Source organism: Ammospiza caudacuta, chromosome 24 (genome assembly GCF_027887145.1).
Source record: "Ammospiza caudacuta isolate bAmmCau1 chromosome 24, bAmmCau1.pri, whole genome shotgun sequence".
Lineage (NCBI taxonomy): Eukaryota > Metazoa > Chordata > Aves > Passeriformes > Passerellidae > Ammospiza > Ammospiza caudacuta.
In genome coordinates this window covers 5,577,725-5,603,841 of record NC_080616.1, presented here as the reverse complement: position 1 = coordinate 5,603,841, position 26,117 = coordinate 5,577,725, and the positions used below count along the sequence as shown (strand labels likewise).

The window sequence follows — 26,117 nt, the reverse complement described above, 5'->3', positions numbered from 1 at the left end:
CCAGCTGGAGGAGCTTTGGGATCGTCCAGTTCAACCCAGCCCCAGCGCCTCAATTAAATCCCAAAAATCAGCCCAAATCCGTGGCACAAACCCCTGCAATAAGCCCCAAATCCAAGGCACAAATCCCTACAATCAGCCCCAAATCCGTGGCACAAACCCCTGCAATAAGCCCCAAATCCAAGGCACAAATCCCTACAATCAGCCCCAAATCCGTGGCACAAACCCCGGGAATCACCCCCAAATCCAAGGCACCAATCTCCGGAGTCAGCCCGCAGTCCAACACACAAATCCCAAAAATGAGCCCCAATCCAATGTACAAATCCCAAAAATCAGCCCCAAACCCAAGGCACCAATCCCTGGAATATGCCCCAAATTCCAGGCACCAATCCCAAAAATCAGCCCCAAATCCAAGGTACAAATCCCAAAAATCAGCCTCCAATTCCAGGCAAAAATCCCTGTAATCAGCCCCAATCCAGGGCACAAATTCCAAAAATCAGTCCCAAATCCAAGGCACCAATCCCAAAAATCAACCTAAATCCATGGCACAAGTCCCAAAAATCAGCCCCAAATCCAAGGCACAAATCCCAAAAATCAGCCCCAAATCCAAGGCACAAATCCCTGGAAAAAACTTCCAGTCCATGGCACCAATCCCAAAAATCAGCCCCAAATCCAAGGTACAAATCCCAAAAATTAGCCTCCAATTTCAGGCAAAAATCCCCGCAATCAGCCCCAATCCATGGCACAAATCCCAAAAATCAACCTAAATCCATGGCACAAGTCCTAAAAATCAGCCCCAAATCCATGGCACCAATCCCAAAATCAGCCCCAAACCCAAGGCACAAATCCCAAAAATCAGCCCCAAATCCAAGGTACAAATCCCAAAAATTAGCCTCCAATTCCAGGCAAAAATCCCTGCAATCAGCCCCAATCCATGGCACAAATCCCAAAAATCAGTCCCAAATCCAAGGCACCAATCCCAAAATTCACCCCCAATCCAAGGCACAAATAAATCTCTGCAATCAGCCCCAAATCCAAGGCACAAATCCCCAGAATCAACCCCAATCCAGGGCACAAATCCCCAAGATTAACCCACATCCATGGCACAAATCCCAAAATCAGCCCCAAATCCCTGCAATCAGCCCCAATCCAAGGCACCCAGTACCACATCCAATATTTTTTCAAACACATCCAGGGATGCTGATTCCACCACCTCCCACTCCAGAACTTCATCACTCTTTTAGTAAAAACCTTTTTCCTAAATCCCACCTAAATTTCCTCCTGAATTCCTGCTCTGAGCTGGAACTTTATGAACTTTATTCCCTGCTTGGATGGATGAGCAAGAACAAAACTTTTCCTCAAACAATCCCAGCTCAGAGTGGGAACAAATTCAAGATTCCTCCTCCTCCTCCCTTCCTTGGACAGGGATCCACTCTGGAATTCTGTGGTTTCTAATGAAGGGTGAGGCAAAGCAATTTAATTACCCACTAATTACAGGAAGTGCTGATTCCAACACCTGGAATTTCCACACAAAAAGCTCCTTCCCTGGGAATTTCACTAATTTGGGAACAGCTCTCCCTGATTTTCCCACCAATATTGTGGAATGAAAATCCTGGAATTCCCAGAATGGTTTGGACTGGAAAGGATTTGAAATTTTATCCCATTCCACCACCCCAGGATGCTCCAATCTCCATCCTTGGGCACTTCCAGGCATGGAAATCACCAGGAATAAAGTCCCAGAGTGAATTTTGGGAGCAGCTGAGAGGATTTTTTGCTCCAAAATTCCCTTTTCCAAGCATCCACACCTGTTTGATCTGTTCCCACAGCATCCTGGTCACTGTTGAACCCGAGTGGAACGTGACCTCCACGTGATAAGCTGCATTCAGGATCTGGAAAAGCAGAAAATAGAGGGAAAAATGGGAATTCTGCCAGCCAGGAGCTTTGCCAGAGCCTGTGAAAATGGCAAAAATTGGGATAGTCCATGAATCACTTGGTTAATTGATTTATTGTGTTGTTTCATGGGAATTTTTAGGCAGCAATTTGATTATTTTGTACAGATTTAGTAGCAAATTAATTTATTGTGTTATTTCACATTGATTTATTGTGTTATTTCACATTGATTTATTGTGTTATTTCATCGGTGTTTCTAATTTTATTGTGTTGTTTCATGGGTGTTTTTAGGCTGTAATTTGATTAATTCATACAGGTTTATGAGATAACTGATTAATTATATTATTTCATGGGTGGTTCTAGGCCATAATTTGATTATTTTATAAAAGTTTATGAGATAATTTATTTATGTGTTGATATTGATTTATTGTGTTATCTCATTGGTATTTTATGACCATAAATTTATTATTTTGTAAAGATTTAGGAGATAATTGATTTATTTTGTTATTTCATGGGTGGTTCTAGACTGGTTATACAGATTGAGGAGATAATTTGATTCTTTTATACAGATTCAGGAGCTAATTGATTTACTGAGCTATCTCATGCGTATTTCATGGCTGTAATTTGATTATTTTATACAGGTTTATGAGATAATAGATTTCCTGTGTTATCTCATGTGTGTTTTTATGCTGTAATTCAATTATTTTATACAGGTTTATGGGATAACTGATTTACTGTGTTATCTCATGGCCACAAATTGCTTATTTCACCCAAATTCAGGCCCCTGGCAGTTCCAGCACCCCAATCCCCACCTGTGTGAGATAGCTGCTGGTGATGCACACAGATCCATCGTAGGGGTTTCTCCAGAGTTTTAAGGTGTTTTTATGGCCATTATTAAATTATTTACACAGATTTATGAGATAATTGATTTGACCATTTCACATAAATTCAGGCCCATGGCAGTTCCAGCACCCCAATCCTCACCCGTCTGAGATAGCTGCTGGTGATGTGCACAGATCCATCCCTGGGGTTTCTCCAGAGGTTTTAGGTGGTTTTATGACCATAATTTGATAATTTTATACAGATTTAGGAGCTAATTTATTATCTCATGTGTGTTTTATGACCATAAACTGCTTATTTCCCCCAAATTCAGGCCCGTGGCAGTTCCACCACCCCAATCCCCACCTGTCTGAGATAGTTGCTGGTGATGTGCACGGATCCTTCACAGGGATTCTCCAGAGATTTTAGGTGGTTTTATGACCATAATTTGATAATTTTGTACAGATTTAGGAGCTAATTGATTATCTCATGTGTGTTTTATGACCATAAACTGCTTATTTCCCCCAAATTCAGGCCCGTGGCAGTTCCAGCACCCCAATCCCCACCTGTCTGAGATAGTTGCTGGTGATGTGCACAGATCCCTCCCGGGGTTTCTCCAGAGCTTTTAGGAGGTTTTATGGCAAAATTTGATTATTTTTACAGGTCCATGAGATAATTGATTTACTATGTCATCTTATAGCCATGATTTGACCATTTTATCCAAATTCAGGCCCGTGCCAGTTCCACCACCCCAAACCCCAGCCATTGCAGACCTGTCTGAGATAGCTGCTGGTGATGTGCACAGATCCATCCCTGGGGTTTCTCCAGAGGTTTTAGGTGGTTTTATGACCATAATTTGATAATTTTGTACAGATTTAGGAGCTAATTGATTACCTCATGTGTGTTTTATGACCATAAACTGCTTATTTCACCCAAATTCAGGCCCGTGGCAGTTCCACCACCCCAATCCCCAGCCATCCCAGCTCCAATCCCCACCTGTTTGAGAAGTTGCTGGTGATGCACACAGACCCATCATGGGGGTTTCACCAGAGTTTTAAGGTGTTTTTATGGCCATTATTATATTATTTACACAGATTTATGAGATAATTGATTTGACCATTTCACATAAATTCAGGCCCATGGCAGTTCCAGCACCCCAGTCCCCACCTGTTTGAGATAGTTGCTGGTGATGTGCACGGATCCTTCACAGGGTTTCTCCAGAGTTTTTAAGTGGTTTTATGACCATAATTAGATAATTTTATACAGATTTAGGAGCTAATTGATTACCTCATGTGTGTTTTATGACCATAAACTGCTTATTTCCCCCAAATTCAGGCCCGTGGCAGTTCCAGCACCCCAATCCCCACCTGTCTGAGATAGTTGCTGGTGATGTGCACGGATCCTTCACAGGGATTCTCCAGAGATTTTAGGTGGTTTTATGACCATAATTTGATAATTTTGTACAGATTTAGGAGCTAATTGATTATCTCATGTGTGTTTTATGACCATAAACTGCTTATTTCCCCCAAATTCAGGCCCATGGCAGTTCCAGCACCCCAGTCCCCACCTGTCTGAGATAGTTGCTGGTGATGTGCACAGATCCCTCCCGGGGTTTCTCCAGAGCTTTTAGGTGGTTTTATGGCAAAATTTGATTATTTTTACAGGTCCATGAGATAATTGATTATCTCATGTGTATTTTATGACCATAAACTGCTTATTTCCCCCAAATTCAGGCCCGTGGCAGTTCCAGCACCCCAAACCCCAGCCATTCCAGACCTGTTTGAGATAGTTGCTGGTGATGTGCACGGATCCCTCGCGGGGTTTCTCCAGCCCCCGGGGCGGGTGCACGGAGCCCTCCCAGGACTCCTCCAGGCTCTTGAGGCAGCGCTCCAGGGTGCCCACGAAGCTCTCCCTCAGGTAATCCACGGAGCTGATCAGTTTGTTGGCCACAGCCTGGTTCAGCCTGGAGATGATCAGCTCCTGGATCTGCTGGATGCAGCGCTTGATGTCCTTGGAGCTGACGGGCTCGCCGCTCTCGGGGATGATGATGTCTGCAGGGAAAGGGAGAAAAACCATCCTGGAGGTCTGGGGGTGTTGGGAGAACGGTCCTGAGGGGGGCCCTGAGGGTGGGAGAATGGTCCTGAGGGGGGCTCTGAGGGTGGGAGAACGGTCCTGAGGGGGGCTCTGAGGGTGGGAGAACGGTCCTGAGGGGGGCCCTGAGGGTGGGAGAACCGTCCTGAGGGGGGCTCTGAGGGTGGGAGAACAATCCTGAGGGGGGGCCTGAGGGTGGGAGAACCGTCCTGAGGGGGGCTCTGAGGGTGGGAGAACGATCCTGAGGGGGGCTCTGAGGGTGGGAGAACGGTCCTGAGGGGGGCCCTGAGGGTGGGAGAACGGTCCTGAGGGGTGCCCTGAGGGGCACACGCTGATCCTAGTGGTGTTTAAAATAATGATCTTCCCAATGATGCCAGAATTGCGTTGTTATTGTTTTAGGCAAGATTATGGTCATTTTCTCCAAGATTATTAATTATTATTGCATCCAAGATTTATTATAATTTTCTCCAAGATTTATTATAATTTTCTCCAAGATTATTACCATTTTACCCAAGATTACTATTATTTATCCAATATTACTATTATTTTATCCATTATTATTATCACTATTTTATCCAATATTATCACCATTGTTTTATCTATGATTATGACAGTTTTATCTAATATTATCATCATTATTTTATCCAATATTACTATAATGATTTTATTTAATATCATTATCATTTTATCCAAGATTATCGATTTTATCCAATATTATTAATGATTTTATCCAATATTATTACCACGATTTTATCCAATACTATCATCATTATTTTATCCAAGCTTATTATAATTATTTTATCCAATATTATTATCATTTTATCCAAGATTATCGATTTTATCCAATATTATTAATGATTTTATCCAATATTATTATCACGATTTTATCCAATATTATCATCATGATTTTATCCAATATTATTACCACGATTTTATCCAATATTATCATCATGATTTCAATCCAAGATTATTAATGATTTTATCCAAGATTATTAATGTCTTTATCCAAGATTATGACCATTTCATCGAAAATTATTTTATCCAAGATAAATATCACTTTATCCAACAGATCCTACCAAAAAAAATGGATATTGCCTGATCCCTGATTTCCATCCGTGTTTGGGGTTCTGTGTCCATCCAGGAACTACAGGTTGGAGTCTCACTGAATTAATGGAATTATTGTGGTCAGGATCTGTCTGATCCCAGATTTTGATTCATTTTTGGGGACTATCTGGGAATTGCAGGTTGGAATCCCACTGAATTAATGGAATTATTGTGGTCAGTATCTGCTTGATCCCAGATTTTGATTCATGTTCAGGGACCATCTGGGAATTGCAGGTTGGAATCTCACTGAATTAATGGAATTATTGTGGTCAGGATCTGTCTGATCCCAGATTTTGATTCATGTTCAGGGACTATCTGGGAATTGCAGGTTGGAGTCTCACTGAATTCCTGGAATTATCATCAGGATCTGTCCGATCCCTGATTTTGATTCATGTCTGGGGTTCTGTGACCATCCAGGAGTTGCAGGTTGGAGTTTCACTGAATCCATCAATTATTGTGGTCAGAATCTGCTTGATCCCAGATTTTGATTTCTTTCTAGGGCTCTACAACTCTCTGGGAATTGCAGGTTGGAATCCCACTGAATTAATGGAATTATTGTGGTCAGTATCTACCTGATCCCATCTTTTGATTCATGTTTAGGGCTCTGTGACTATCTGGGAATTGCAGGTTGGAGTCTCACTGAATTAATGAATTGTAGTCAGGATCTGTCTGATCCCTGGATTTTCACCCTTGTTTAGGGTTCTGGGATCATCCAAGAATTGCAGGTTGGAGTCTCACTGAATCCATCAATTATTGTGGTCAGGATCTGTCTGATCCCAGCTTTTGATTTATGCTTAGGGCTCTGTGACCATCCAGGAATTGCATTTTGGAGTCTCACCGAATTAATGAATTATTATGGTCAGGATCTGCCTGATCTCTGGATTTTCACCCTTGTTTAGGGTTCAGTGACCATCTGGGAATTGCAGGTTGGAGTCTCACTGAATTCCTGGAATTATTGTGGTCAGGATCTGCTTGATCCCATATTTTGATTCATGTTCAGCATTCTGAGACCACCAGGCAATTGTAGGTTGGAGTCTTACTGAATTCCTGGAATTATCATGGTCAGTATCTGCTTGATCCCAGATTTTGATTTGTGTTTAGGGCTCTGTGACCATCTGGGAATTGCAGGTTGGAATCCCAGTGAATCCATCAATTATTGTGGTCAGGATCTGCTAGACCCCAGACTCTGATTCATATTTGGGGCTCTATGACCATCCAGGAAGTACAGGTTGGAGTCTCACTGAATTCCTGGAATTATCATCAGGATCTGCTTGATCCCAGCTTCTGATTCATGTTTAGGGCTCTGTGACCATCCAGGAATCACAGGCTGCAGCCTCACCAAACCCCCGTGCCAATTTTGCATTTTTCCCACCTCCCCCCTCACCAAACCACCCCAAACCCTCTCACCTCTAAACTCCATACTGGCAGCATCCTCCAGCAGCTCCTCCTTCATATTCCCCAGCGTGTCCACGATCATCTCCTTCATCTCCTCCTGCTTGCGGTTGGCGATGCCCATCAGCGACTCGTAGAGCTCGTTCTCCTTCCTGCGCGTGTACTCCAACCTCTTGGGGGTGATCTGCAGGTCCCTCTGCATGTCGAAGGCCTGGTTGATAAAGATGTTGAGGCAGCGCCCGTGAACCTCGCTCAGCCTCGTGGCTGCCTCCACCAGGTGCTGCTGCAGCACCTGCCTGGAGAAGGAGCTCAGCAGCCTCAGCTTCTCCAGCTGCTCCACCAGCATGGAGGAGCCGGGAGCGCCGCAGCCGCAGGGGCTGGAGGGGCTCAGGTACTCCAGATCCAGCAGCTGCAGGTGGAGCTGGGATTTGGTGTCCTTGGGGTGGGATTTGTTGTCCTTAGGGTGGGATTTGTTGTCCTTGGGAGGGTTTTTGGGAGAGCTCAGCTCGCTGCCGGCCTCGGGGATTCGCAGGAAGAAGATGGGGAGGGAGAATTTTTGTTTGATTTCCCGAAGTTCCGCCTGGTCCGACGGGGACAGCTGGGGCTCGCTGATGGCAAAGGTGACAACGGGCAGCACCTGGTCCACAAACTCGGCCAGGGTGGACTCAGCTGACTGGAAGCCTCGGCATGGAGCCACCACGATGTCCACTTCCTGGGAAAAAGGAAAAAGGAGGAGGTTTGAGAGGTTTTTTTCCGCAGAAAAATGCTCTGGGAGTCGTTCACACAGCAAAAAACTGGAATTCTTCAAAGCAGATCTTGATCTGACCCCTAACTCCAAATTCCTTATTTTGGACCAAATCCTGGGAGTTTTAGCCCAGTTGAGGACAAGGTTGATTCCTGGACAACTCCAAATTCCTCATTTTGGACCAAATCCTTGGAGTGTTAGGACAAAACTTAGGACAAGTGTCCCAGGAAAGAGCCAGCAGGGGAATTTATTGAACAGGACCCTGGCATTGCCACCCCAAACTCCCCATGGATCAGTGGCAGTGCCACCTCAAACTTCCTATAGACCAGATCAGGGACAATTTGGGAATTAATTTATCAGGGCTGTAAATGTCAACCCCCACATGCCAGGAACAGTGGCAGTGCCACCCCAAATTCTTCACAGACCAGGGCAGGGACAGTGGCAGTGCCACCCCAAGCTCCCCAGGGACAGTGACAGTGCCATCCCCAGCTCCCTGTGGACAGTGGCAGTGCCACCCCAAGCTCTCCAGGTACAGTGGCAGTGCCACCTCCAGCATCCCAGGGACAGTGGCAGTGCCACCTCCAGAACTCCAGGTACAGTGGCAGTGCCACCTCCAGCATCCCAGGTACAGTGGCAGTGCCACCCCAAGCTCCCCAGGTACAGTGGCAGTGCCACCCCAAGCTCCCCAGGGACAGTGACAGTGCCACCCCAAGCTCCCCATGGACAGTGGCAGTGCCACCTCCAGAATTCCAGGTACAGTGGCAGTGCCACCCCAAGCTCCCCAGGGACAATGACAGTGCCACCCCCAGCTCCCCAGGGACAATGGCAGTGCCAGGCACGGTGCCACCCTGACCTTGAGCAGCGCGCAGGGCAGCACCACCTCCAGCTCTGCCACCCTCTGTGCGGGATCCTCGGCGTCCCCTGGCACCTGCAGGTCCTGCTCGGGGATGGTGTCCCAGTGCCCGCTGTGTGCCACCAGCGCCTGCACCAGCTCGTACTGCCCGGGCAGTGCCAGGCTCAGCCGCGGCCGCGCCCCGTGCGTGAAGCGAACGCGGCGGCGCCGGCACCGCTCCTCGGTGCCAGTGCCAGTGCCAGGGGTGGGCAGCAGCTCCTCAGTGACAGTGCCAGGGGTGGGCAGCAGCTCCTCAGTGCCAGTCCCAGGGGTGGGCAGCAGCTCCTCAGTGACAGTGCCAGGGGTGGGCAGCAGCTCCTCGGTGCCAGCCATGGGCAGCAGTTCCTCAGTGGCAGCCTCAGCAATGGGCAGCAGCTCCTCAGTGCCAGTCCCAGGGGTGGGCAGCAGCTCCTCAGTGTCCATGCCAGCCCTGGAGGTGGGCAGCAGCTCCTCAGTGTCCATGCCAGCCTTGGGGGTGGGCAGCAGCTCTGGAGTGTCAGCCCCAGGCAGCAGTTCCTTGATGGCAGTGCCAGCTTCAGGGGTTGAAAGCAGGTCCTTGGTGCCAGTCTCAGTGGCAGGCAGCAGCTCCTTGGTGGCAGTGCCAGCTCTGGGCAGCAATTCCTGGGTGCCAGCTCTGGGCAGCAGTTCCTGGGTGCCAGTCCTAGGGGTGGGCAGCAGTTCCTTGGTGGCAGTGCCAGCCCCAGGCAGCAGTTCCTGGGTGCCCGTCCCGGGGCTGGGCAGCAGTTCCTGGGTGCCAGTGCCAGGGGTGGGCAGCAGCTCCTGGGTGGCAGTGCCAGTCCGAGGGGTGGGCAGCAGCTCCTGGCCCAGCAGGGTGTTGAGCAGGTGCCCCTTGGCACGGCAGTTCTGGCCCAGGATCAGCAGGCACGGCCTCCAGCTCACCGAGCGCTGCAGCTGCTCCTCCTCGTGCCGGGGGAACGACACCGGGCTGGGGCCTGCAACGGGACAGGGAACGGGGATTGACCCTAAAAACGGGGCCTGAAATGGGGACAGGGATCAGGGGTTTGACCCTAAAAATGGGGCCTGAAATGGGGACAGGGAACGGGGATTGACCCTAAAAATGGGGCCTGAAATGGGGACAGGGATTGATCCTAAAAATGGGGTCTGAAATGGGGACAGGGAACGGGGATTGATCCTAAAAATGGGGCCTGAAATGGGGACAGGGATCAGGGATTGACCCTAAAATGGGGCCTGAAATGGGGACAGGGAACGGGGTTTGACCCTAAAAATGGGGCCTGAAATGGGGACAGGGATTGATCCTAAAAATGGGGCCTGAAATGGGGACAGGGGTCAGGGATTGATCCTAAAAATGGGGCCTGAAATGGGGACAGGGAACGGGGTTTGACCCTAAAAATGGGGCCTGAAATGGGGACAGGGAACAGGGATTGATCCTAAAAATGGGGCGTGAAATGGGGACAGGGATCAGGGGTTTGACCCTAAAAATGGGGCCTGGAACGGGACTGAGGTCAGGGCTTGATCCTAAAAATGGGGCATGAAACGGGACAGGGATCAGGGGTTTGACCCTAAAAATGGGGCCTGAAATGGGGACAGGGAACAGGGATTGATCCTAAAAATGGGGCCTGAAACTGGGAACAGGGATTGACCATAAAAATGGGGCCTGAAATGGGGACAGGGATCAGGGGTTTAGGCCTAAAAATGGGGCCTGGAACGGGACTGGGGTCAGGGCTTGATCCTAAAAATGAGGCCTGAAATGGGACAGGGATTTGCCTTAAAAATTGAGCCTGAAACAGGGAACAGGGATTGACCCTAAAAACGGGGCCTGAAATGGGGACAGGGAACAGGGATTGACCCTAAAAACGGGGCCTGAAATGGGGACAGGGATCAGGGGTTTGGGCCTAAAAATGGGGCCTGAAATGGGGACAGGGATTGATCCTAAAAATGGGGTCTGAAATGGGGACAGGGAACGGGGATTGACCCTAAAAATGGGGCCTGAAACGGGACAGGGGTCAGAGATTGATCCTAAAAATGGGGCCTGAAATGGGGACAGGGAACGGGGATTGACCCTAAAAATGGGGCCTGAAATGGGGACAGGGATCAGGGGTTTGGGCCTAAAAATGGGGCCTGAAATGGGGACAGGGAACGGGGATTGACCCTAAAAATGGGGCCTGAAACGAGACAGGGGTCAGAGATTGATCCTAAAATGGGGCCTGAAATGGGGACAGGGATCAGGGGTTTGACCCTAAAAATGGGGCCTGAAATGGGGACAGGGATTGATCCTAAAAATGGGGCCTGAAATGGGGACAGGGATTGATCCTAAAAATGGGGCCTGAAATGGGGACAGGGAACAGGGATTGACCCTAAAAACGGGGCCTGAAATGGGGACAGGGAACAGGGATTGACCCTAAAAATGGGGCCTGAAATGGGGACAGGGATCAGGGGTTTGGGCCTAAAAATGGGGCCTGAAACGGGACAGGGGTCAGAGATTGATCCTAAAAATGGGGCGTGAAATGGGGACAGGGATCAGGGGTTTGACCCTAAAAATGGGGCCTGAAATGGGGACAGGGATCAGGGGTTTGGGCCTAAAAATGGGGCCTGGAACGGGACTGGGGTCAGGGCTTGATCCTAAAAATGGGGCCTGAAATGGGACAGGGATTTGCCTTAAAAATGGGGCCTGAAACAGAGATCAGGGGTTTGATCCTAAAAATGGGGCCTGAAATGGGGACAGGGATCAGGGCTTTATCCTAAAAATGGGGCCTGGAACAGGGATCAGGATCCCCCTGAAAATGGGCCTGAAACAGGGCTCAGCGGTTTAGCCCTAAAAATGGGGCATGAAACAGGACAGGGATCAGGGGTTTGGGCCTAAAAATGGGGCCTGAAATGGGGACAGGGGTCAGGGATGCAGCCCTGAAAATGGGGCCTAAAATGGGAACAGGGATCAGGGTTTGGCCTAAGAATGGGGCCTGCAACAGGGATCAGGATCCCCCTGAAAATGGGGCCTGAAGCGGGACAGGGATCAAGGGCTGGGGTCTGAAACAGGGACAGGGATCAGGGTTTGACCCTAAAAATGGGGTCTGAAACAGGGATCGGGGTTTGGCACTAAAAATGGGGCCTGAAACAGGGAACAGGGATCAGGGTTTGGCCCTCAAAACGGGACAGTGCAGCCCCACAGCCCAGGGGAACAGCCAGAGCTGCTGATGGGGCAGTTCCTGCAGTGCCAACACAGGACAAGGATTAATTCAGTTTTGTTACAGGAGCACAGAATCCCAACAGCCTGGAGAGGGATGAGCGCCAGGGAAGGCACTTTGCTGCCAGCCAGAAGGTTCTGGAACAGCCTCAAACCCCACAAGGCTCCCTCAGAGCCCACAAACATTGCTCACATCCCACAAACCTCCCACAGAGCCCACAAACTGCCCTCAGAGCCCACAAACGGCCCTCACACCCTACAAACGTCACTCAGACCCCACAAACCTCCCTCAGACTCTACAAAATTCCCTCAGACCCTACAAACAACACTCAGAACCCACAAATGTCGCTCAGACCCCACAAATTGCCCTCAGACCTCACAAATGGCCTTCAGAGCCCACAAACCGCCCTCAGACTCCACAAACCTCTCACAGACCCCACAAACGGCCCTCAGAGTCCACAAATGGCACTCAGACCCTACAAACATCACTCACATCCCACAAACAGCCCTCAGACCTTACAAACATCACTCAGACCCTACAAACCTCCCTCAGAGCCCACAAATGTCGCTGACATCCCACAAACCTCCCACAGACCCCACAAAGTGCCCTCAGAACCCACAAATGGCCCTCACACCCTACAAAATTCACTCAGAGCCTACAAACAACACTCAGACCCCACAAATTGCCCTCAGACCTCACAAATGGCCTTCAGAGCCCACAAACCGCCCTCAGACTCCACAAACCTCTCACAGACCCCACAAACGGCCCTCAGAGTCCACAAATGGCACTCAGACCCTACAAACATCACTCACATCCCACAAACAGCCCTCAGACCTTACAAACATCACTCAGACCCTACAAACCTCCCTCAGAGCCCACAAATGTCGCTGACATCCCACAAACCTCCCACAGACCCCACAAAGTGCCCTCAGAACCCACAAATGGCCCTCATACCCTACAAAATTCACTCAGAGCCTACAAACAACACTCAGACCCCACAAACCTCCCTCAGACCTTACAAACGTCCCTCAGAGCCCACAAACCTCCCTCAGACCTCACAAACTACACTCAGACCCCACAAACCTCCCTCAGACCTCACAAACGACACTCAGACCCTACAAATCTCCCTCAGAGCCCACAAACTTCTCCCAAACCCACAAACCTCTCTCACGCCCCACAAATGACCCTCATACCCCACAAATGGCCCTCACACCCCACAAACCTCTCCCAAACTCCATAAACTTCTCCCAAACCCCACAAACCTCCCTCCCACCCCACAAGCATCACCTGGCTGTGCTAATTCAGGCTCAGGGCTGAGTTTAGCTCCTGTTTTCCTTTTTAAAAAGCCCTAAATGCAGCTTTGGCGAGAGCTAAATTCAGCATTACCCTTGTGCACAGCACAGAGTGACTCTGACAGCCCCAAAAACACAAATCACAAACAAATCCCTCATCAGGAACACAAAAATCCCTAAAAAAATGAAATTAAATGGGAAAATGGAACAACCAGCCCCTAAAAAATGCCCAATTTGAGAGGTACAAAGCACCAGGATTGCTCTGATACTGGATTTTATAGGGTTAAAAATTCTGTTTAAAATTGCTGTTAAAATTCTTTATTTTTTTTTTCATGAGTCATGTTCTGGCAGCCTGAATTGTGAGGAAAACAAAATCCTCCCCTCCTCACACTCCAAACCCCATTAAAGAGATCCTACAACGCATCTCTCTCCTCACTCTTGACAGCTTAATCACTTCAGTTTTAATTAAAATCAGCCAAATTTGGAGCATTTTGTGTAGTTTTAGATTGGTTTAAAGCTCATTTAAAACCCTGCCCAAGCTTTGCCTTCCCCTCAAATCCTTCAGGATTTTGGAGTTTTTCTACCCCAAAATTAAGGAAAAATCCTATTTGTGCATCAGCACTGCCCCACAAAACCCCAAATCCCAAGTTTGGGAGTTGTTGAAGGGAGGAATTTCTCTTTGAAATGTGATTTTTTTGGGATTTTTGTTTTCCAAACAAGCCTTTCAAAAGTCACATCAAGTGACCAGAGGGTTGGAAGCTGACCAAGAGCTCACAAAAGATAAAGATCTGAGAAAAAATCCCACAAATTGCACATTTGAGCCTTCATCTGTAGAATGGCTTTGATCTGGGGACGTTGCTTGGAGCTTCTGCTGGGATTCAGGATCTGGAGCATGAAAAAAGCAATTCAGGGAGGGCTGAAGAGGCAGCAGAGCTCCTTCTCCTCACTCCAGGAAGGAGTGGATCCTTAAATCCAGCAAAAATATCTCCAAAAATATCTCCTTGGAATTGGTGGATCCTTAAATCCAGCAAAAATACCTCCAAAAATATCTCCTTGGAATTTGTGGATCCTTAAAATCCAGCAAAAATATCTCCTTGGAATTGATGGATCCTTAAAATCCAGCAAAAATATCTCCAAAAAATATCTCCTTGGAATTGGTGGATCCTTAAATCCAGCAAAAATATCTCCTTGGAATTGATGGATCCTTAAATCCAGCAAAAATATCTCCTTGGAATTGGTGGATCCTTAAATCCAGCAAAAATATCTCAAAAAAAAATGACTAGGATACAGAAGTTTAAATGAAATTATTGAGGGATTATTTATATGGATGGAGAATTCTTGGATGGTTTGGGTTGGACCTTAAAGCTCCTCCTGTTCCTCTGCCATTCAGGGACACCTTCAGCACCCCAGGATGCTCCAGGCTGGCTTTGGACACTCCCAGGGATGGAACAGCCACGAATTCTCTGGGAATTCCATCCCAGCCCCTCCTCATCCTCACAGAGAGGAATTTATTCTTATATCCCATCTAAACCTTTCCTCATTCCCTTTTCCAGATGAAAACTTCCCTTTCCAGCCTTCTTGGAGCTCCTTTGGCTACTGGAAAACTGCTCCAAAGTCCTGCCAAACCCTCCAGGATTTGTGGTTGAAACACCTTTCCCAAGGTCCTCCCAAATCCATTTTTTTCTCCAGGATCTGAGGTTAAAACACTTTTCCCATGATTCCACACCCCGTGACCAGCACAGACACAGATCCAGGGAGGCAGGGACTCAATAAAAAGTGGGATCAGAATTTCCCAGTTTTGAGGGATGCAGCCACATGCCAGGGGCTGGAGCTCCATCCCAGCTCCACCCCAGCCCCATCCCTGATCCATCCCGGCTCCATCCCAATTTCATCTTGGCTCCAGCCCTGCTCCACCCTGGTTCCATCCTGACTCCATCCCGGCCCCAACTCTGCTCCAGCCCTGCTCCATCCCAGCCCCATCTCAATTCCATCCCTGCTCCATCCCAGCCCCATCTCAATTCCATCCCAATTCAATCCTGGCCCTATCCCTGCCCCACCCTGCCCTATCCCAGCTCCACCCTGGTTCCATCCTGGCCCCATCCCAGCCCCATCCTGACCCCATCCCTATCCCATCCCAATTCCATCCCTGCCCCACCCTGGTTCAATCCCAGCCCCATTCCTATCCTGGCTCCATCCCAGCTCCACTCCTGCCCCATCCTGGTTCCATCCTGGCCCCATCCCAGTTCCACCCCAGCTCTATCCCAGCCCCATTCTGACTCCATCTCAGCTCTATCCCTGCCTCATTCCTGCCCCATCCCAATTCCATCCCTGCTCCACCCTGCCCCATCCTGACTCCATCCCAGCCCCATCCCAGCCCCATCCCAATTGCACCCCAGCTCCATCCCAGCTCCATCCCAGCTCCACCCTCGTTCAATCGTGGCCTCTCCCAATTCCATCCCTGCCCCATCCCAGCTCTACCCTGGTTCCATCCCTTCTCCATCCCTGGTTCCACACCAGCCCCATCCCTTCTCCATCCCAATTCCATCCTGGCCCCATCCCATCTCCATGCCAGCCCTATCCCTATCCCTGCTCCATCCCAATTCCATCCCTGCCCCATCCTGACTCCATCTCAGCCCCATCCCAATTTAACCCTGGCCCTATCCCTGCCCCACCCTGCCCCATCTCAATTCCATCCCAGCCCCATCTCAATTTCATCCTGGCCCCATCCTTGCCCCATCCTGACTCCATCCCAGCCCCACCCTGGCCCCATTCCAATTCCATCCCTGCCCCATCCCAGCCCCAGCCTGGTTCCATCCCAGCTCCATCCCTATCCCAATTCTATCCTGGCTACATCCCAGCCCCATCCCTATCTCAGCTCCACCCTGGTTCCACCCCAGCCTCATCCCAGCCCCATTCGTGCCCCACCCCAGCCCCATCCCAATTCCATCCCTGCTCCACCCTGGTTCCATCCCAGCCCCATCCTGGCCCCATCCCAATTCCATCCCTGCTCTATCCCTGCTCAATCCCAATTCCATCCCTGCTCTACCCCAATGCCATCCCTTCTCCACCCTGGTTCCATCCCAGCCCCATCCCGGCCCCATCCCAATCCCATCCCCGCCCTATCCCAATTCCATCCCAATCCCAGCCCCATCCCGGCCCATGTGACCGGCGCTGGCGCTGGAGCGGGGCAGCCCCGGGGCACACATCCACACATCCTCACATCCACAGTCCCATGAATTCCCGGGATCAAAGGAGGCCTGTCCGCCCCGGAACAAGGGCGGCTCTCACCAGGACTCCTCTCCAAACCCACCCAGAGCTCGGCAGAGCAGCCTCAGCTCGGATTTATGGGATCTGTGGAAGCTCCAAGCTTTTGATTAATTTTTTCTGTTTTTTTCCATTTTATCCACGGTCCAACCTGGCCTGGGACACTCCCAGGGATGGAGCAGCCATAGATCCTCTGGGAATTCCATCCCAGCCCCTCCCAGGGAAGGATTTATTCCCAAAATCCCATCTCTCCCTGCCCTCTGGCCATTCCCTGTTTGCTGGCACTCCATCCCTTGGAAATATTGGAAATATTCCATTTTTCTCATCAGATCACCCCAAATCCTCTTCTCCAGGCACAACAATCCCAAATCCCAAACATCACAGGCTCACCTGGCTCTGCCCCATCCCAAAATCTCCTTCCCCACCCAGCCTGATGAGAGGAGCAGCAACCACTTCCCAAAACCCCAATGTGCTCCCAAAACCTTTCCAGCCACAACTCCACAATCCCACAAAGGGGAAAACAAACCACAAATCAGCCCAAAACCACTTTTTTTTAGACACAGACAGAAAAACTCAACACTTGAACATGAAACCAGGATTTGGAGTGCAAGATGAGCAGGTCCAAAAAACCTGGACAAGAACCCGGGCCACGAGAGATGACTCAGGAGCCTTTTGGGGATAAATGAAGAAAACCTTTATGGACATCTCACGTCACACTGAGCCCCTCTCACGAGACAGTCTCATGGAAACACCAAGTCCTGCCCGTGGCAGCAGAGGTGCCACCCTCAGCTCTGTTTGTCAACAGCAGCAGCTGAGCACAGAGCCCCAGGGACAAACAGGGAATGGCAGCCCCTCATTCCCTGGGCACAGAGCCCCCAGTGAGGCCACAATTCCCAGGAATTCCGGGACAAAAAAGGATTGCCAGCCCCTCGTTGTGTTGCCCTTTCTGAACTCCCTCCCTGGAGGGGGTCAGGCAGGGGGTCCCCATCACAAACCCATGGAAGGGACCCACAGGGATGCTGGGTGCAGCTCCTGGCCCTGCACAGACCCCAAAATCCCACCCTGAGCATCCCTGGGGCGCTGTCCAAACCCTCCTGGAGCTGTGCCCATTCCCTGGCAAGCCTGGGCACTGCCTAGCACGCTTTGGGAGAAGAATATTGGCCTTATACCGATCCTAAATCACAGCCACAAAGCCTCTCCCACCCTCCAGGCACTCCCAGCCCTGTAACCCCCATTAGAGCCCCCCAAACCGGACATTTCACTCCGCACCGCGACCCTCACAAGCCCCGCAGAGACCCCTGACAAGCCCCCAGAGACCCCTGACAAACCCCCCAAAGACCCCTCACCCTCAGAGGTTCCCCCTTTACCCCCCCAGACCCCTCACCCTCACACCCCGCCCGCCCCTGCCCTCTCTCACCGCCGTCCCCGGGACCCCCATCCCCATCCCAGGCGGAGCGGGGGCCGTCACCGGCGGGCGCCAAGGCGAAGGGATGTCCCTGGGAGAACTTGACGTCGCGGAAGAACCTCTTGGTCTCTCGCAGGTTGTGCTGCAGCCTCGCCAGGTGCCGGTTGTAGTGGCCGAAAGAGCGGCAGAGCTCCCGCACGGCCCCGCCGGGACCCCGCCATGACGGGGCCTCCTCGCCCTCCATGTCCTCCGGGTCCGCCCCGCTATCCCCTCCCCACCGCGGGCAGCTCTCGGGCCCTGCCAGGCTGCCGCCGTTCGGGGAGGAGCCTCCCCGAGGATTTCCTCTCGTCCAGACCCCCCCCTCCCCCCGCCCCTCCCGCCTCCCCGACCCCCGCGGCCGCCGCCTTCTCCCGAGGGGAAGCGCCTCCACCGGCCGCGCTGCGTGTGCGCGGAACGTTTGTCGGCGCGCCGCAGGGCAAAGGGGGAGGAGGCCGGGCGCACCCCGCGCGCGAGGCACGCTGGGAGATGTAGTTTTTTTACATCCAAATATAGTTCATTTTCCTAACCCCCGTGGGGAATGCCGGGAGTTGTAGTCCGTTTTGCCGCAAGGCCTCATGGAATTTGTAGTCTCTCTAAGCGCGGCCGCCGACCTCTCCCCGCGGCCTCTGCGCACCACCGCGGGAGACGAGCAAAAATTCCCCAAAAAACGAGAACGATCATGAAATGATGTATTTAAACAGGGGGAGCGAAAGGGGGAGCTCAGACGCCGACTACTGTTCCCCCATCCCGCGCTGCGCGGAGCGGCTCGGCAGGAGGCGGCGCGCCCCTCTCCAGCTCCGCTCCGCCTCCGCGAATCACCAGAGCCGGCCCCGCCCTCCGCGCGCCTTCATTGGTCAATTCCTCCCGCCAGCACCGCCCTCTGAGCACGCTCCACCAATCACCACGCGAGACACCTCCTCCCTCACATCGCCATTGGCCAGCGGCGCCGCCCATCAGGCGCGGCGGCGGCGGCGATGCCGGTGCCGGCGGCGGGCGCGGAGCCGCCGCGGCGCGGAGCCGCCGCCCGGCCCGGGCTCGGCGGGGCGGGCGGGCCGGGGCCGCGCAGCCCGCGGGCCCCGCAGCGGCCGCCGGGGCGCCGCCCGCCGCCGCCGGCACCGCTGCTGCGGCCGTAGGCGCCTCCCGCGCGGCGCGGGCACGGCGCTCCCGGGATGAAGCGGTGCCGCTCGGACGAGCTGCAGCAGCCCGAGGAGGATCCCGGCGCCGCGGGGGAATCGCCCGGTCACGGAGTGATGGAGGGCAAGGCCGGCGAGGCGGCGGCGGCCCCCGAGGCGGGCGCTGTCCCGGCGCCGCCGCGCTCCAAACCCCCCGACCTGAAGGTGAGCGGCGGGAGCGCCCCGGTGGGACACGGGGGGACGGGAAAATCCCGCAGGATCGGCGGGGAAGGGAGGTCCCGGTGGTGGCCGGGGTGGGGAGAGCCGGCGGGGTCACCGCAGCGATGGAGCTCGGGAGTGCCGCCATCCCCATCCATCCCCTCGGTCCTACAGGTGTGACCTTGGGGGATGCGGGATGGCTCCGGGAATGGGGGAACCCTGGGAATGGGGGAATCCTGGGAATGGGGTGCTCCAGGGAGAGGAGACTCCAGGATTGGGGTGCTCCTGGGATGGGAATGATCCTAGGAATGGGGTGTTCCCGGAGGAGGAAACCCCTGGATTGGAATGCTTCTGGATTGGGGTGCTCCTCAATTGGGGTGCTCCTGGGATGAGGATGATCCTGGGAATGAGGTGCTCCAGGGGCAGGGTGCCCCTGGATTGGGGTGCTCCTGGATTGGGGTAACCGTAGGAATAGGGTAACCCTGGGAATGGGGTGCTCCAGGGACAGGATACCCCTGGATTGGGGTAACCCCGGGAATGGGATGCTCCAGAGGGAGGAGACCCCTGGGAACAGGGTGCTCCTGGATTGGGGTGCTCCTAGGATGAGGATGATCCTGGGAATGGGGTACTCCCGAGGGAGGAGACCCCTGGACTTGGATGCTCCAGGATTGGGGTGCTCCTGGGATGGGAATAATCCTATCAGCAGAGATTCTGCTGGGATTAGGATGCCCCATCCCTGTTCCGGGGATCCTGCTGGATGAGGATGCTCCAGGGATGGAGGCACTGCTGGGATGGGGAATTGCTGGGACAGGATCCTCCTGGGCTCGGGATGGAGGTGGTCCCAGCATGGAGCTGCTCCATTGGGATTCTGCCGGGATGAAGAAATCCCGGGCGTTGGGGGCTGCCCCTCTGCGGAGGGGCTGCGCTGATCCCGGGAAATCCCTGCCGGGAGTCGGGGGGATGATCCGGGGGGATCCAGGAGGATCTGGGGGAGATGCTCTGGGAGGATTTGGGGAAATATGGGGGGGATGCTCTGGTAGGATCCGGGAGGATGAGAGGGGATGGTCTGGGAGGATCCGGGGGGTTATGGGGGGGATGCTCCGGTGGGATCCGTGGGGAAATGGGGGGAATGCTCCAGGAATATCCAGGGGGGATCCAGGAGGATCTGGGGGAGATGCTCTGGGAAGATTTGGGGAAATATGGGGGGGATGCTCTGGTAGGATCCGGGAGGATGAGAGGGGATGGTCTGGGAGGATCCGGGGGGTTATGGGGGGGATGCTCTGGTGGGATCCGTGGGGATATGGGGGGAATGCTCCAGGAATATCCAGGGGGGATGCTCCGGGAGGATCCAGGAGGATATAGGGGGAGGATCCGGAGGGAGTTGGGGAGGATGCTCCGGTAGGATCCAGGAGGCTCCGTGGCTGCGGCACCGGGAGTGACGGTGTGGAAATGTGGGAATGTGGGAATGGCCCCGAGGCTGCTCCTGCCGGGCCCGCGGGGCCGCTGGAGGAGGAGGAGGAGGAGGAGGAAAACAAAACACAAACCCCGGGCACTGCAGCGCTGCGGGAGGCACCGAGCCCATCCCGGAGCGGGGATCCTGCTGGAATCCAGCACGGAATTTCTCTGGATTTTGGAGGAAAAAGCAGCTCCGACCCCCGGTGGCTCAGCAGGGTTTTATTGGTGAATTCCCGGTGTGGAATTCGGGGTGTGCAGGGGTGGGAGTGCCGTGGGCAGGGCGGGATCAGAGGGCAGAGTGGGTGCTTTTAAAAAGCCCTGGGAAAAGTGGGAAATGTGGGATGCAGGATGGAGCCCCTCGGTGTCACCGGTGGGGTCAAGGTCATGATGGCACTGCCAGGAGATCAAATCCGTGTTCCCAGAGGAAAACTCGGCTGCTTTGAGCACAGGGAGCCCCTGTGGCTGCTGGAGGTGGCACCTGGGGCCTTCCCTTGGTGGCCCAGCAGCTCCTGAGGCTGTGCTGGCTTTGCTGCTGCTGCCCCAAAACAGCTGGAGGAGCCAGGGCCGGGCACATCCATGGCATGGCAGGGTGGCACAGGGTATCCCAGAGGAGCTGTGGCTGTCCTGGATCCCTGGCAGTGTCCAAGGCCAGGCTGGATGAGTTTGGAGCAGCAGGGACAATAGGAAGTGTCCCTGCCCACCCCTGGACCTGGATGAGGTTTAAGGTCCCTTTCCCAGCCAAACCATTCCGTGATTTTCTGACTTTAATCCATGAGCTCAGGGCCATGCTTGGCACATCCAAGGTGTTTTTCCCTGTCCTTTCTCCACCCCATGTGGGTCACAGAGGCTCAGAAAGGGGTGGGAATGTTGGCCCAAAGGAGCTGCAGCTTCCCATGGCTATAACTGCGCCTGAGTGGGTGCAGCTGGTGAGAGAGAGACGGTGAATCTTGTTTCTTGAATCAGAAGGCTGATTTATTAAGATATTGTATATTACATTAAGACTATACTAATAGGAATATAGAGAGAGGTTTGCAGAGCAGCTAGGCTAGGCTAAGAATAGATAGAAAGAATCTATAACAAAGTTGTGTTCAAGGACTCAGTCCCCTGGCTTGCACTGGTGATTGGCCCTTAATTATAAACATAGGAAATGAGCCAATCAAGGTGCCCCTGTTGCATTCCCCAGCAGCTGATAATAATTGTTTACCTTGTCTTCTGAAGCCTCTGGCCTCCAGAAGACGCAGAAATCCGAAAGAAAGGATTTCTGTGGAGAAATGTCTGCGACACATGGCTGTGCCCATCATGCCAAACACTCCAGGGCTGGCACATCCCACCCGGAGCTGGTGCTCCACATCCTCCTCCTGCAGCAGCATCCGAGGCCAAACAAACCCCATTGATTTTATCGAGCTGCCCGTGCTCCCTTCCTGCAGGTCTGCTGCCAGGGCTCACCTTTAATGCAGCAATTCATTAAAATAAATCCTCAAACTGGGCACAATTCATTAAAATAAATCCTCAAAGTGGGCACAGCTCGGGCAAGGCTGGGGCTGGCTGCTGCCCACAGGTACCACAGCGTGCCAGGCGCTGTGCCACGGCCACCACCAGTTCATAAATTAATAAATAATTAATTAATAGAGCTGAGTTTTCCTGCTCCAAACCCCCTGTGGAGCTGCTGGTGGGGTGGGTTCAAGCTGGTTCTGCTCCAAATCCAGATTCCTGTCCCCTTGGATGGGACAGGATCTGAGATTCCTGTCCCTGTCCTGTCCCCATGGATGGAGCAGAATCAGATTCCTGTCCCTGTGGATGGTGAAGGATCAGAGATTCCCGTTCCTGTGCATGGGGCAGGATCAGATTCCTGTCCCCATGGATGGAGCAGGATCAGGGATTCCTGTCCCCGTGGATGGTGAAGGATCAGAAATTCCTGTCCCTGGGCACGGGGCAGAATCAGAGATTCCTGTCCTTTCCTGTCCCTATGGATGAAGGATCAGAGATTTCTGTTCCCATGGATAATTAAGGATCAGAGATTCCTGTCCCTGTTCTGTCCCCATGGATAACTGAGGATCAGAGATTCCTGTTCCCATGGATAATTAAGGATCAGAGATTCCTGTCCCTGTGGATGGTGAAGGATCAGAGATTCCTGTTCCTGTGCATGGGGCAGGATCAGATTCCTGTCCCCATGGATGGAGCAGGATCAGAGATTCCTGTCCCTGGGCACGGGGCAGAATCAGAGATTCCTGTCCCTTCCTGTCCCTATGGATGAAGGATCAGAGATTCCTGTTCCCATGGATAATTAAGGATCAGAGATTCCTGTCCCTGTCCTGTCCTCATGGATGGGACAGGACCAAAAATTCCTGTCCCTTCGGATGGGGCAGGATGAGAGATTCCTGTTCCTGTCCTGTCCCTGTGGATGGGGAAGTGATGGTCAGGGATCCCTGTCCCTGTCCTCTCCCCATGGATAATTAAGGATCAGAGATTCCTGTCCCCATGAACTATGAAGGATCAGAGATTCCTGTCCCTGTCCTGTCCTCATGGATGGGATAGGATCAGAGATTCCAGTCCCCATGGATGGGAGAGGATCAGAGATTCCTGTCCCTGTGGATGGGGCAGGATCAGGGATTCTTGCCCCTTTCCTGTCCCCATGGATAAATAAGGATCAGAGATTTCTGTCCCCATGGAAGATGAAGGATCAGAGATTCTTGTCCCTGTTCTGTCCCCATGGATAACTGAGGATCAGAGATTCCTGTTCCCATGGATAATTAAGGATCAGAGATTCCTGTCCCCATGGATGGAGCAGGATCAGAAATTCCTGTCCCCATGGATGGAGCAGGATCAGAAATTCCTGTCCCCATGGATGGGGCAGGATCAGAAATTCCTGTCCCCATGGATGGGGCAGGATCAGAAATTCCTGTCCCTGTCCTGTCCCCATGGATGGTGAAGGATCGGAGATTCCTGTCCCCATGGATGGGGCAGGATCAGAAATTCCTGTCCCTGTCCTGTCCCCGTGGATGGTGAAGGATCGGAGATTCCTGTCCCCATGGATGGGGCAGGATCAGAAATTCCTGTCCCCATGGATGATGAAAGATCAGAGATTCCCGTCCCTGTGCATGGAGAAGGATCAGAGATTCCTGTCCCCTTGGATAATTAAGGACCAGAGATTTCAGTCCCTGTAGATGGAGCAGGATCAGAGTAAACCCTTGGCTCCAGTGCGATGGATTTGAGGTGGCACCCTGGAACCAGCACAGCCTGCCTGGTGTCACCTCCAGCCCTGAGCTCCAGCAGATCCACGTCTCTCCCTTCCCAGCCCTGACTCTGGCTCCTCTGCTGACACCCTTGGGGAAAAGGAGGGGAAAAATGAGTTCTGGCAAGGAGCAGGGCTGGTGTGTGACAGCTGTGCTCAGCAATCCCTGGGTGCCAGCCATTCCTGCAGGAGTGATGGGATCCATCCAAAACCCTGCATCCAAACTGCCACTGCTCCTGAGCCAAGGGTTTTCCCTGGGTTTCTGTTTTCCCTGGATGTGTTTTCCCTGGCTCTCCATTTTCCCTGGATTTCTGTTTTCCCTGGATGCGTTTTCCCTGGCTCTCTGTTGGTTTTCCCTGGGTTTCTGTTTTCCTTGGCTCTCTGTTGGTTTTCCCTGGCTCTGTTTTCCCTGGATCCCTGTTATCCCAGAGTATTCCCACACCTGGGCAGTGCATTCCTGGGCAGAACATTCCCACACCTGGGCAGCACATTCCATTATCCCAGAACATTCCCACACCTGGCAGCACATTCCATTATCCCAGACCATTCCCACACCTGGGCAATGAATTCTGTTATTCCCAGAGTGTTCCCACATGCGGACATTGAATTTCCTGCTATTCCCTGTTATCCCCACACCTGGGCTGTGAATTCCATTATTCCAGACCATTCCCACACCTGGGCAGTGAATTCCATTATCCCTGACCATTCCCACACCTGGGCAGTGAATTCTGTTATTCCCAGAGCATTCCACCACATGTGAACATTGAATTTCCTGCTATTCCCAGAGCATTCCCACACCTGCACAGTTCATCCCATTATCCCAGAGCATTCCCACACCTGGGCAGTGCATTGCCTGTTATTCCCAGAGCATTCCCACACCTGGGCAGTGCATTGCCTGTTATTCCCAGAGTGTTCCCACACATGGACAGTGAATTCCCTCCTATTCCTCACACCTGGGCAGTGAATCCCAAGACCATTTCCACACCTGGACAGTTCATCCCATTATCCCCAGAGCATTCCCACACCTGGGCAGTGGATTCCCTGTTATCCCCACACCTGGGCAGTGAATTCCATTTTCCCCAGACCATTCCCACACCTGGGCAGTGAATTCTGCTATTGCCAGACCATTCACACACCTGGGCACACGTTCCATTACCTCACAACATTCCCACACCTGGGCAGTAAATTCCATTATCCCAGAGCATTCCTATACCTGGCCAGCACATTCCATTACCCCCAACATTCCCACACCTGGCCAGTGCATTCCTTGCTATCCCCACACCTGGACACACATCCCATTATCCCAGAGCATTCCCACACCTGGACAGTGAATTCCCTGCTATCCTCACACCTGGGCAGTGAATTCTGCTATTCCCAGACCATTCCCACACCTGGGCAGTGAATTCCCTGCTATCCCCACACCTGGACACACATCCCATTATCCCAAAGCGTTCCCACACCTGGACAGTGAATTCCCTGCTATTCCCAGACCATTCCCACACCTGGGCAGTGAATTCCCTCCTATTCCTCACACCTGGGCAGTGAATTCTGTTATCCCAGAGCATTCCCACACCTGGGCAGTGAATTCCCTGCTATTCCCAGACCATTCCCACACCTGGGCAATGCATTCCCTACTATCCCCACACCTGGGCAGTGAATTCCATTATCCCAGAGCATTCCCACACCTGGGCAGGGAATTCTGTTATCCCCAGAGCATTCCCACACCTGAACATTGAATTCCCTGCTATTCCCAGAGCATTCCCACACCTGGGCAATGAATTCTGTTATTCCCAGAGCGTTCCCACACCTGGGCAGTGAATTCCCTGCTATTCCCAGACCATTCCCACACCTGGGCAGTGAATTCCCTGCTGTCCCCACACCTGGGCACACATCCCATTATTCCCGTTATTCCCGGAGCTCTGTGCTGTCACTCCTGGCAGCTCTGGGCTGTCGCTGTCACTCGGGTGCCCTGCCCAGCATGAGTCACGTTTGTCACATGCTGCTG

At 52.5% G+C, this 26,117-nt stretch overlaps 2 protein-coding genes across 2 annotated transcripts in view; one reads left to right on the top strand and one right to left on the bottom strand.

The window, feature by feature from the left end:
- The window catches only part of DSTYK (dual serine/threonine and tyrosine protein kinase), a 29,159-nt gene extending 10,860 nt beyond the window's left edge, over nucleotides 1–18,299 (bottom strand). The window contains exons 1-6 of the mRNA XM_058819506.1: nucleotides 18,068–18,299; nucleotides 9,736–9,883; nucleotides 8,892–9,129; nucleotides 7,309–8,005; nucleotides 4,483–4,757; nucleotides 1,803–1,886 (exon numbers count right to left, since the gene is read on the bottom strand). Coding sequence (XP_058675489.1) covers nucleotides 1,803–1,886; nucleotides 4,483–4,757; nucleotides 7,309–8,005; nucleotides 8,892–9,129; nucleotides 9,736–9,883; nucleotides 18,068–18,299 — 1,674 coding nt within the window. The remainder of the gene's footprint in view (nucleotides 1–1,802; nucleotides 1,887–4,482; nucleotides 4,758–7,308; nucleotides 8,006–8,891; nucleotides 9,130–9,735; nucleotides 9,884–18,067) is intronic.
- Nucleotides 18,300–19,190: 891 nt separating this feature from the next.
- Nucleotides 19,191–26,117, top strand: part of TMCC2 (transmembrane and coiled-coil domain family 2) — a 33,591-nt gene continuing 26,664 nt past the window's right edge. The window contains exon 1 of the mRNA XM_058819324.1: nucleotides 19,191–19,431. Coding sequence (XP_058675307.1) covers nucleotides 19,264–19,431 — 168 coding nt within the window. The 5' untranslated portion in view covers nucleotides 19,191–19,263. The remainder of the gene's footprint in view (nucleotides 19,432–26,117) is intronic.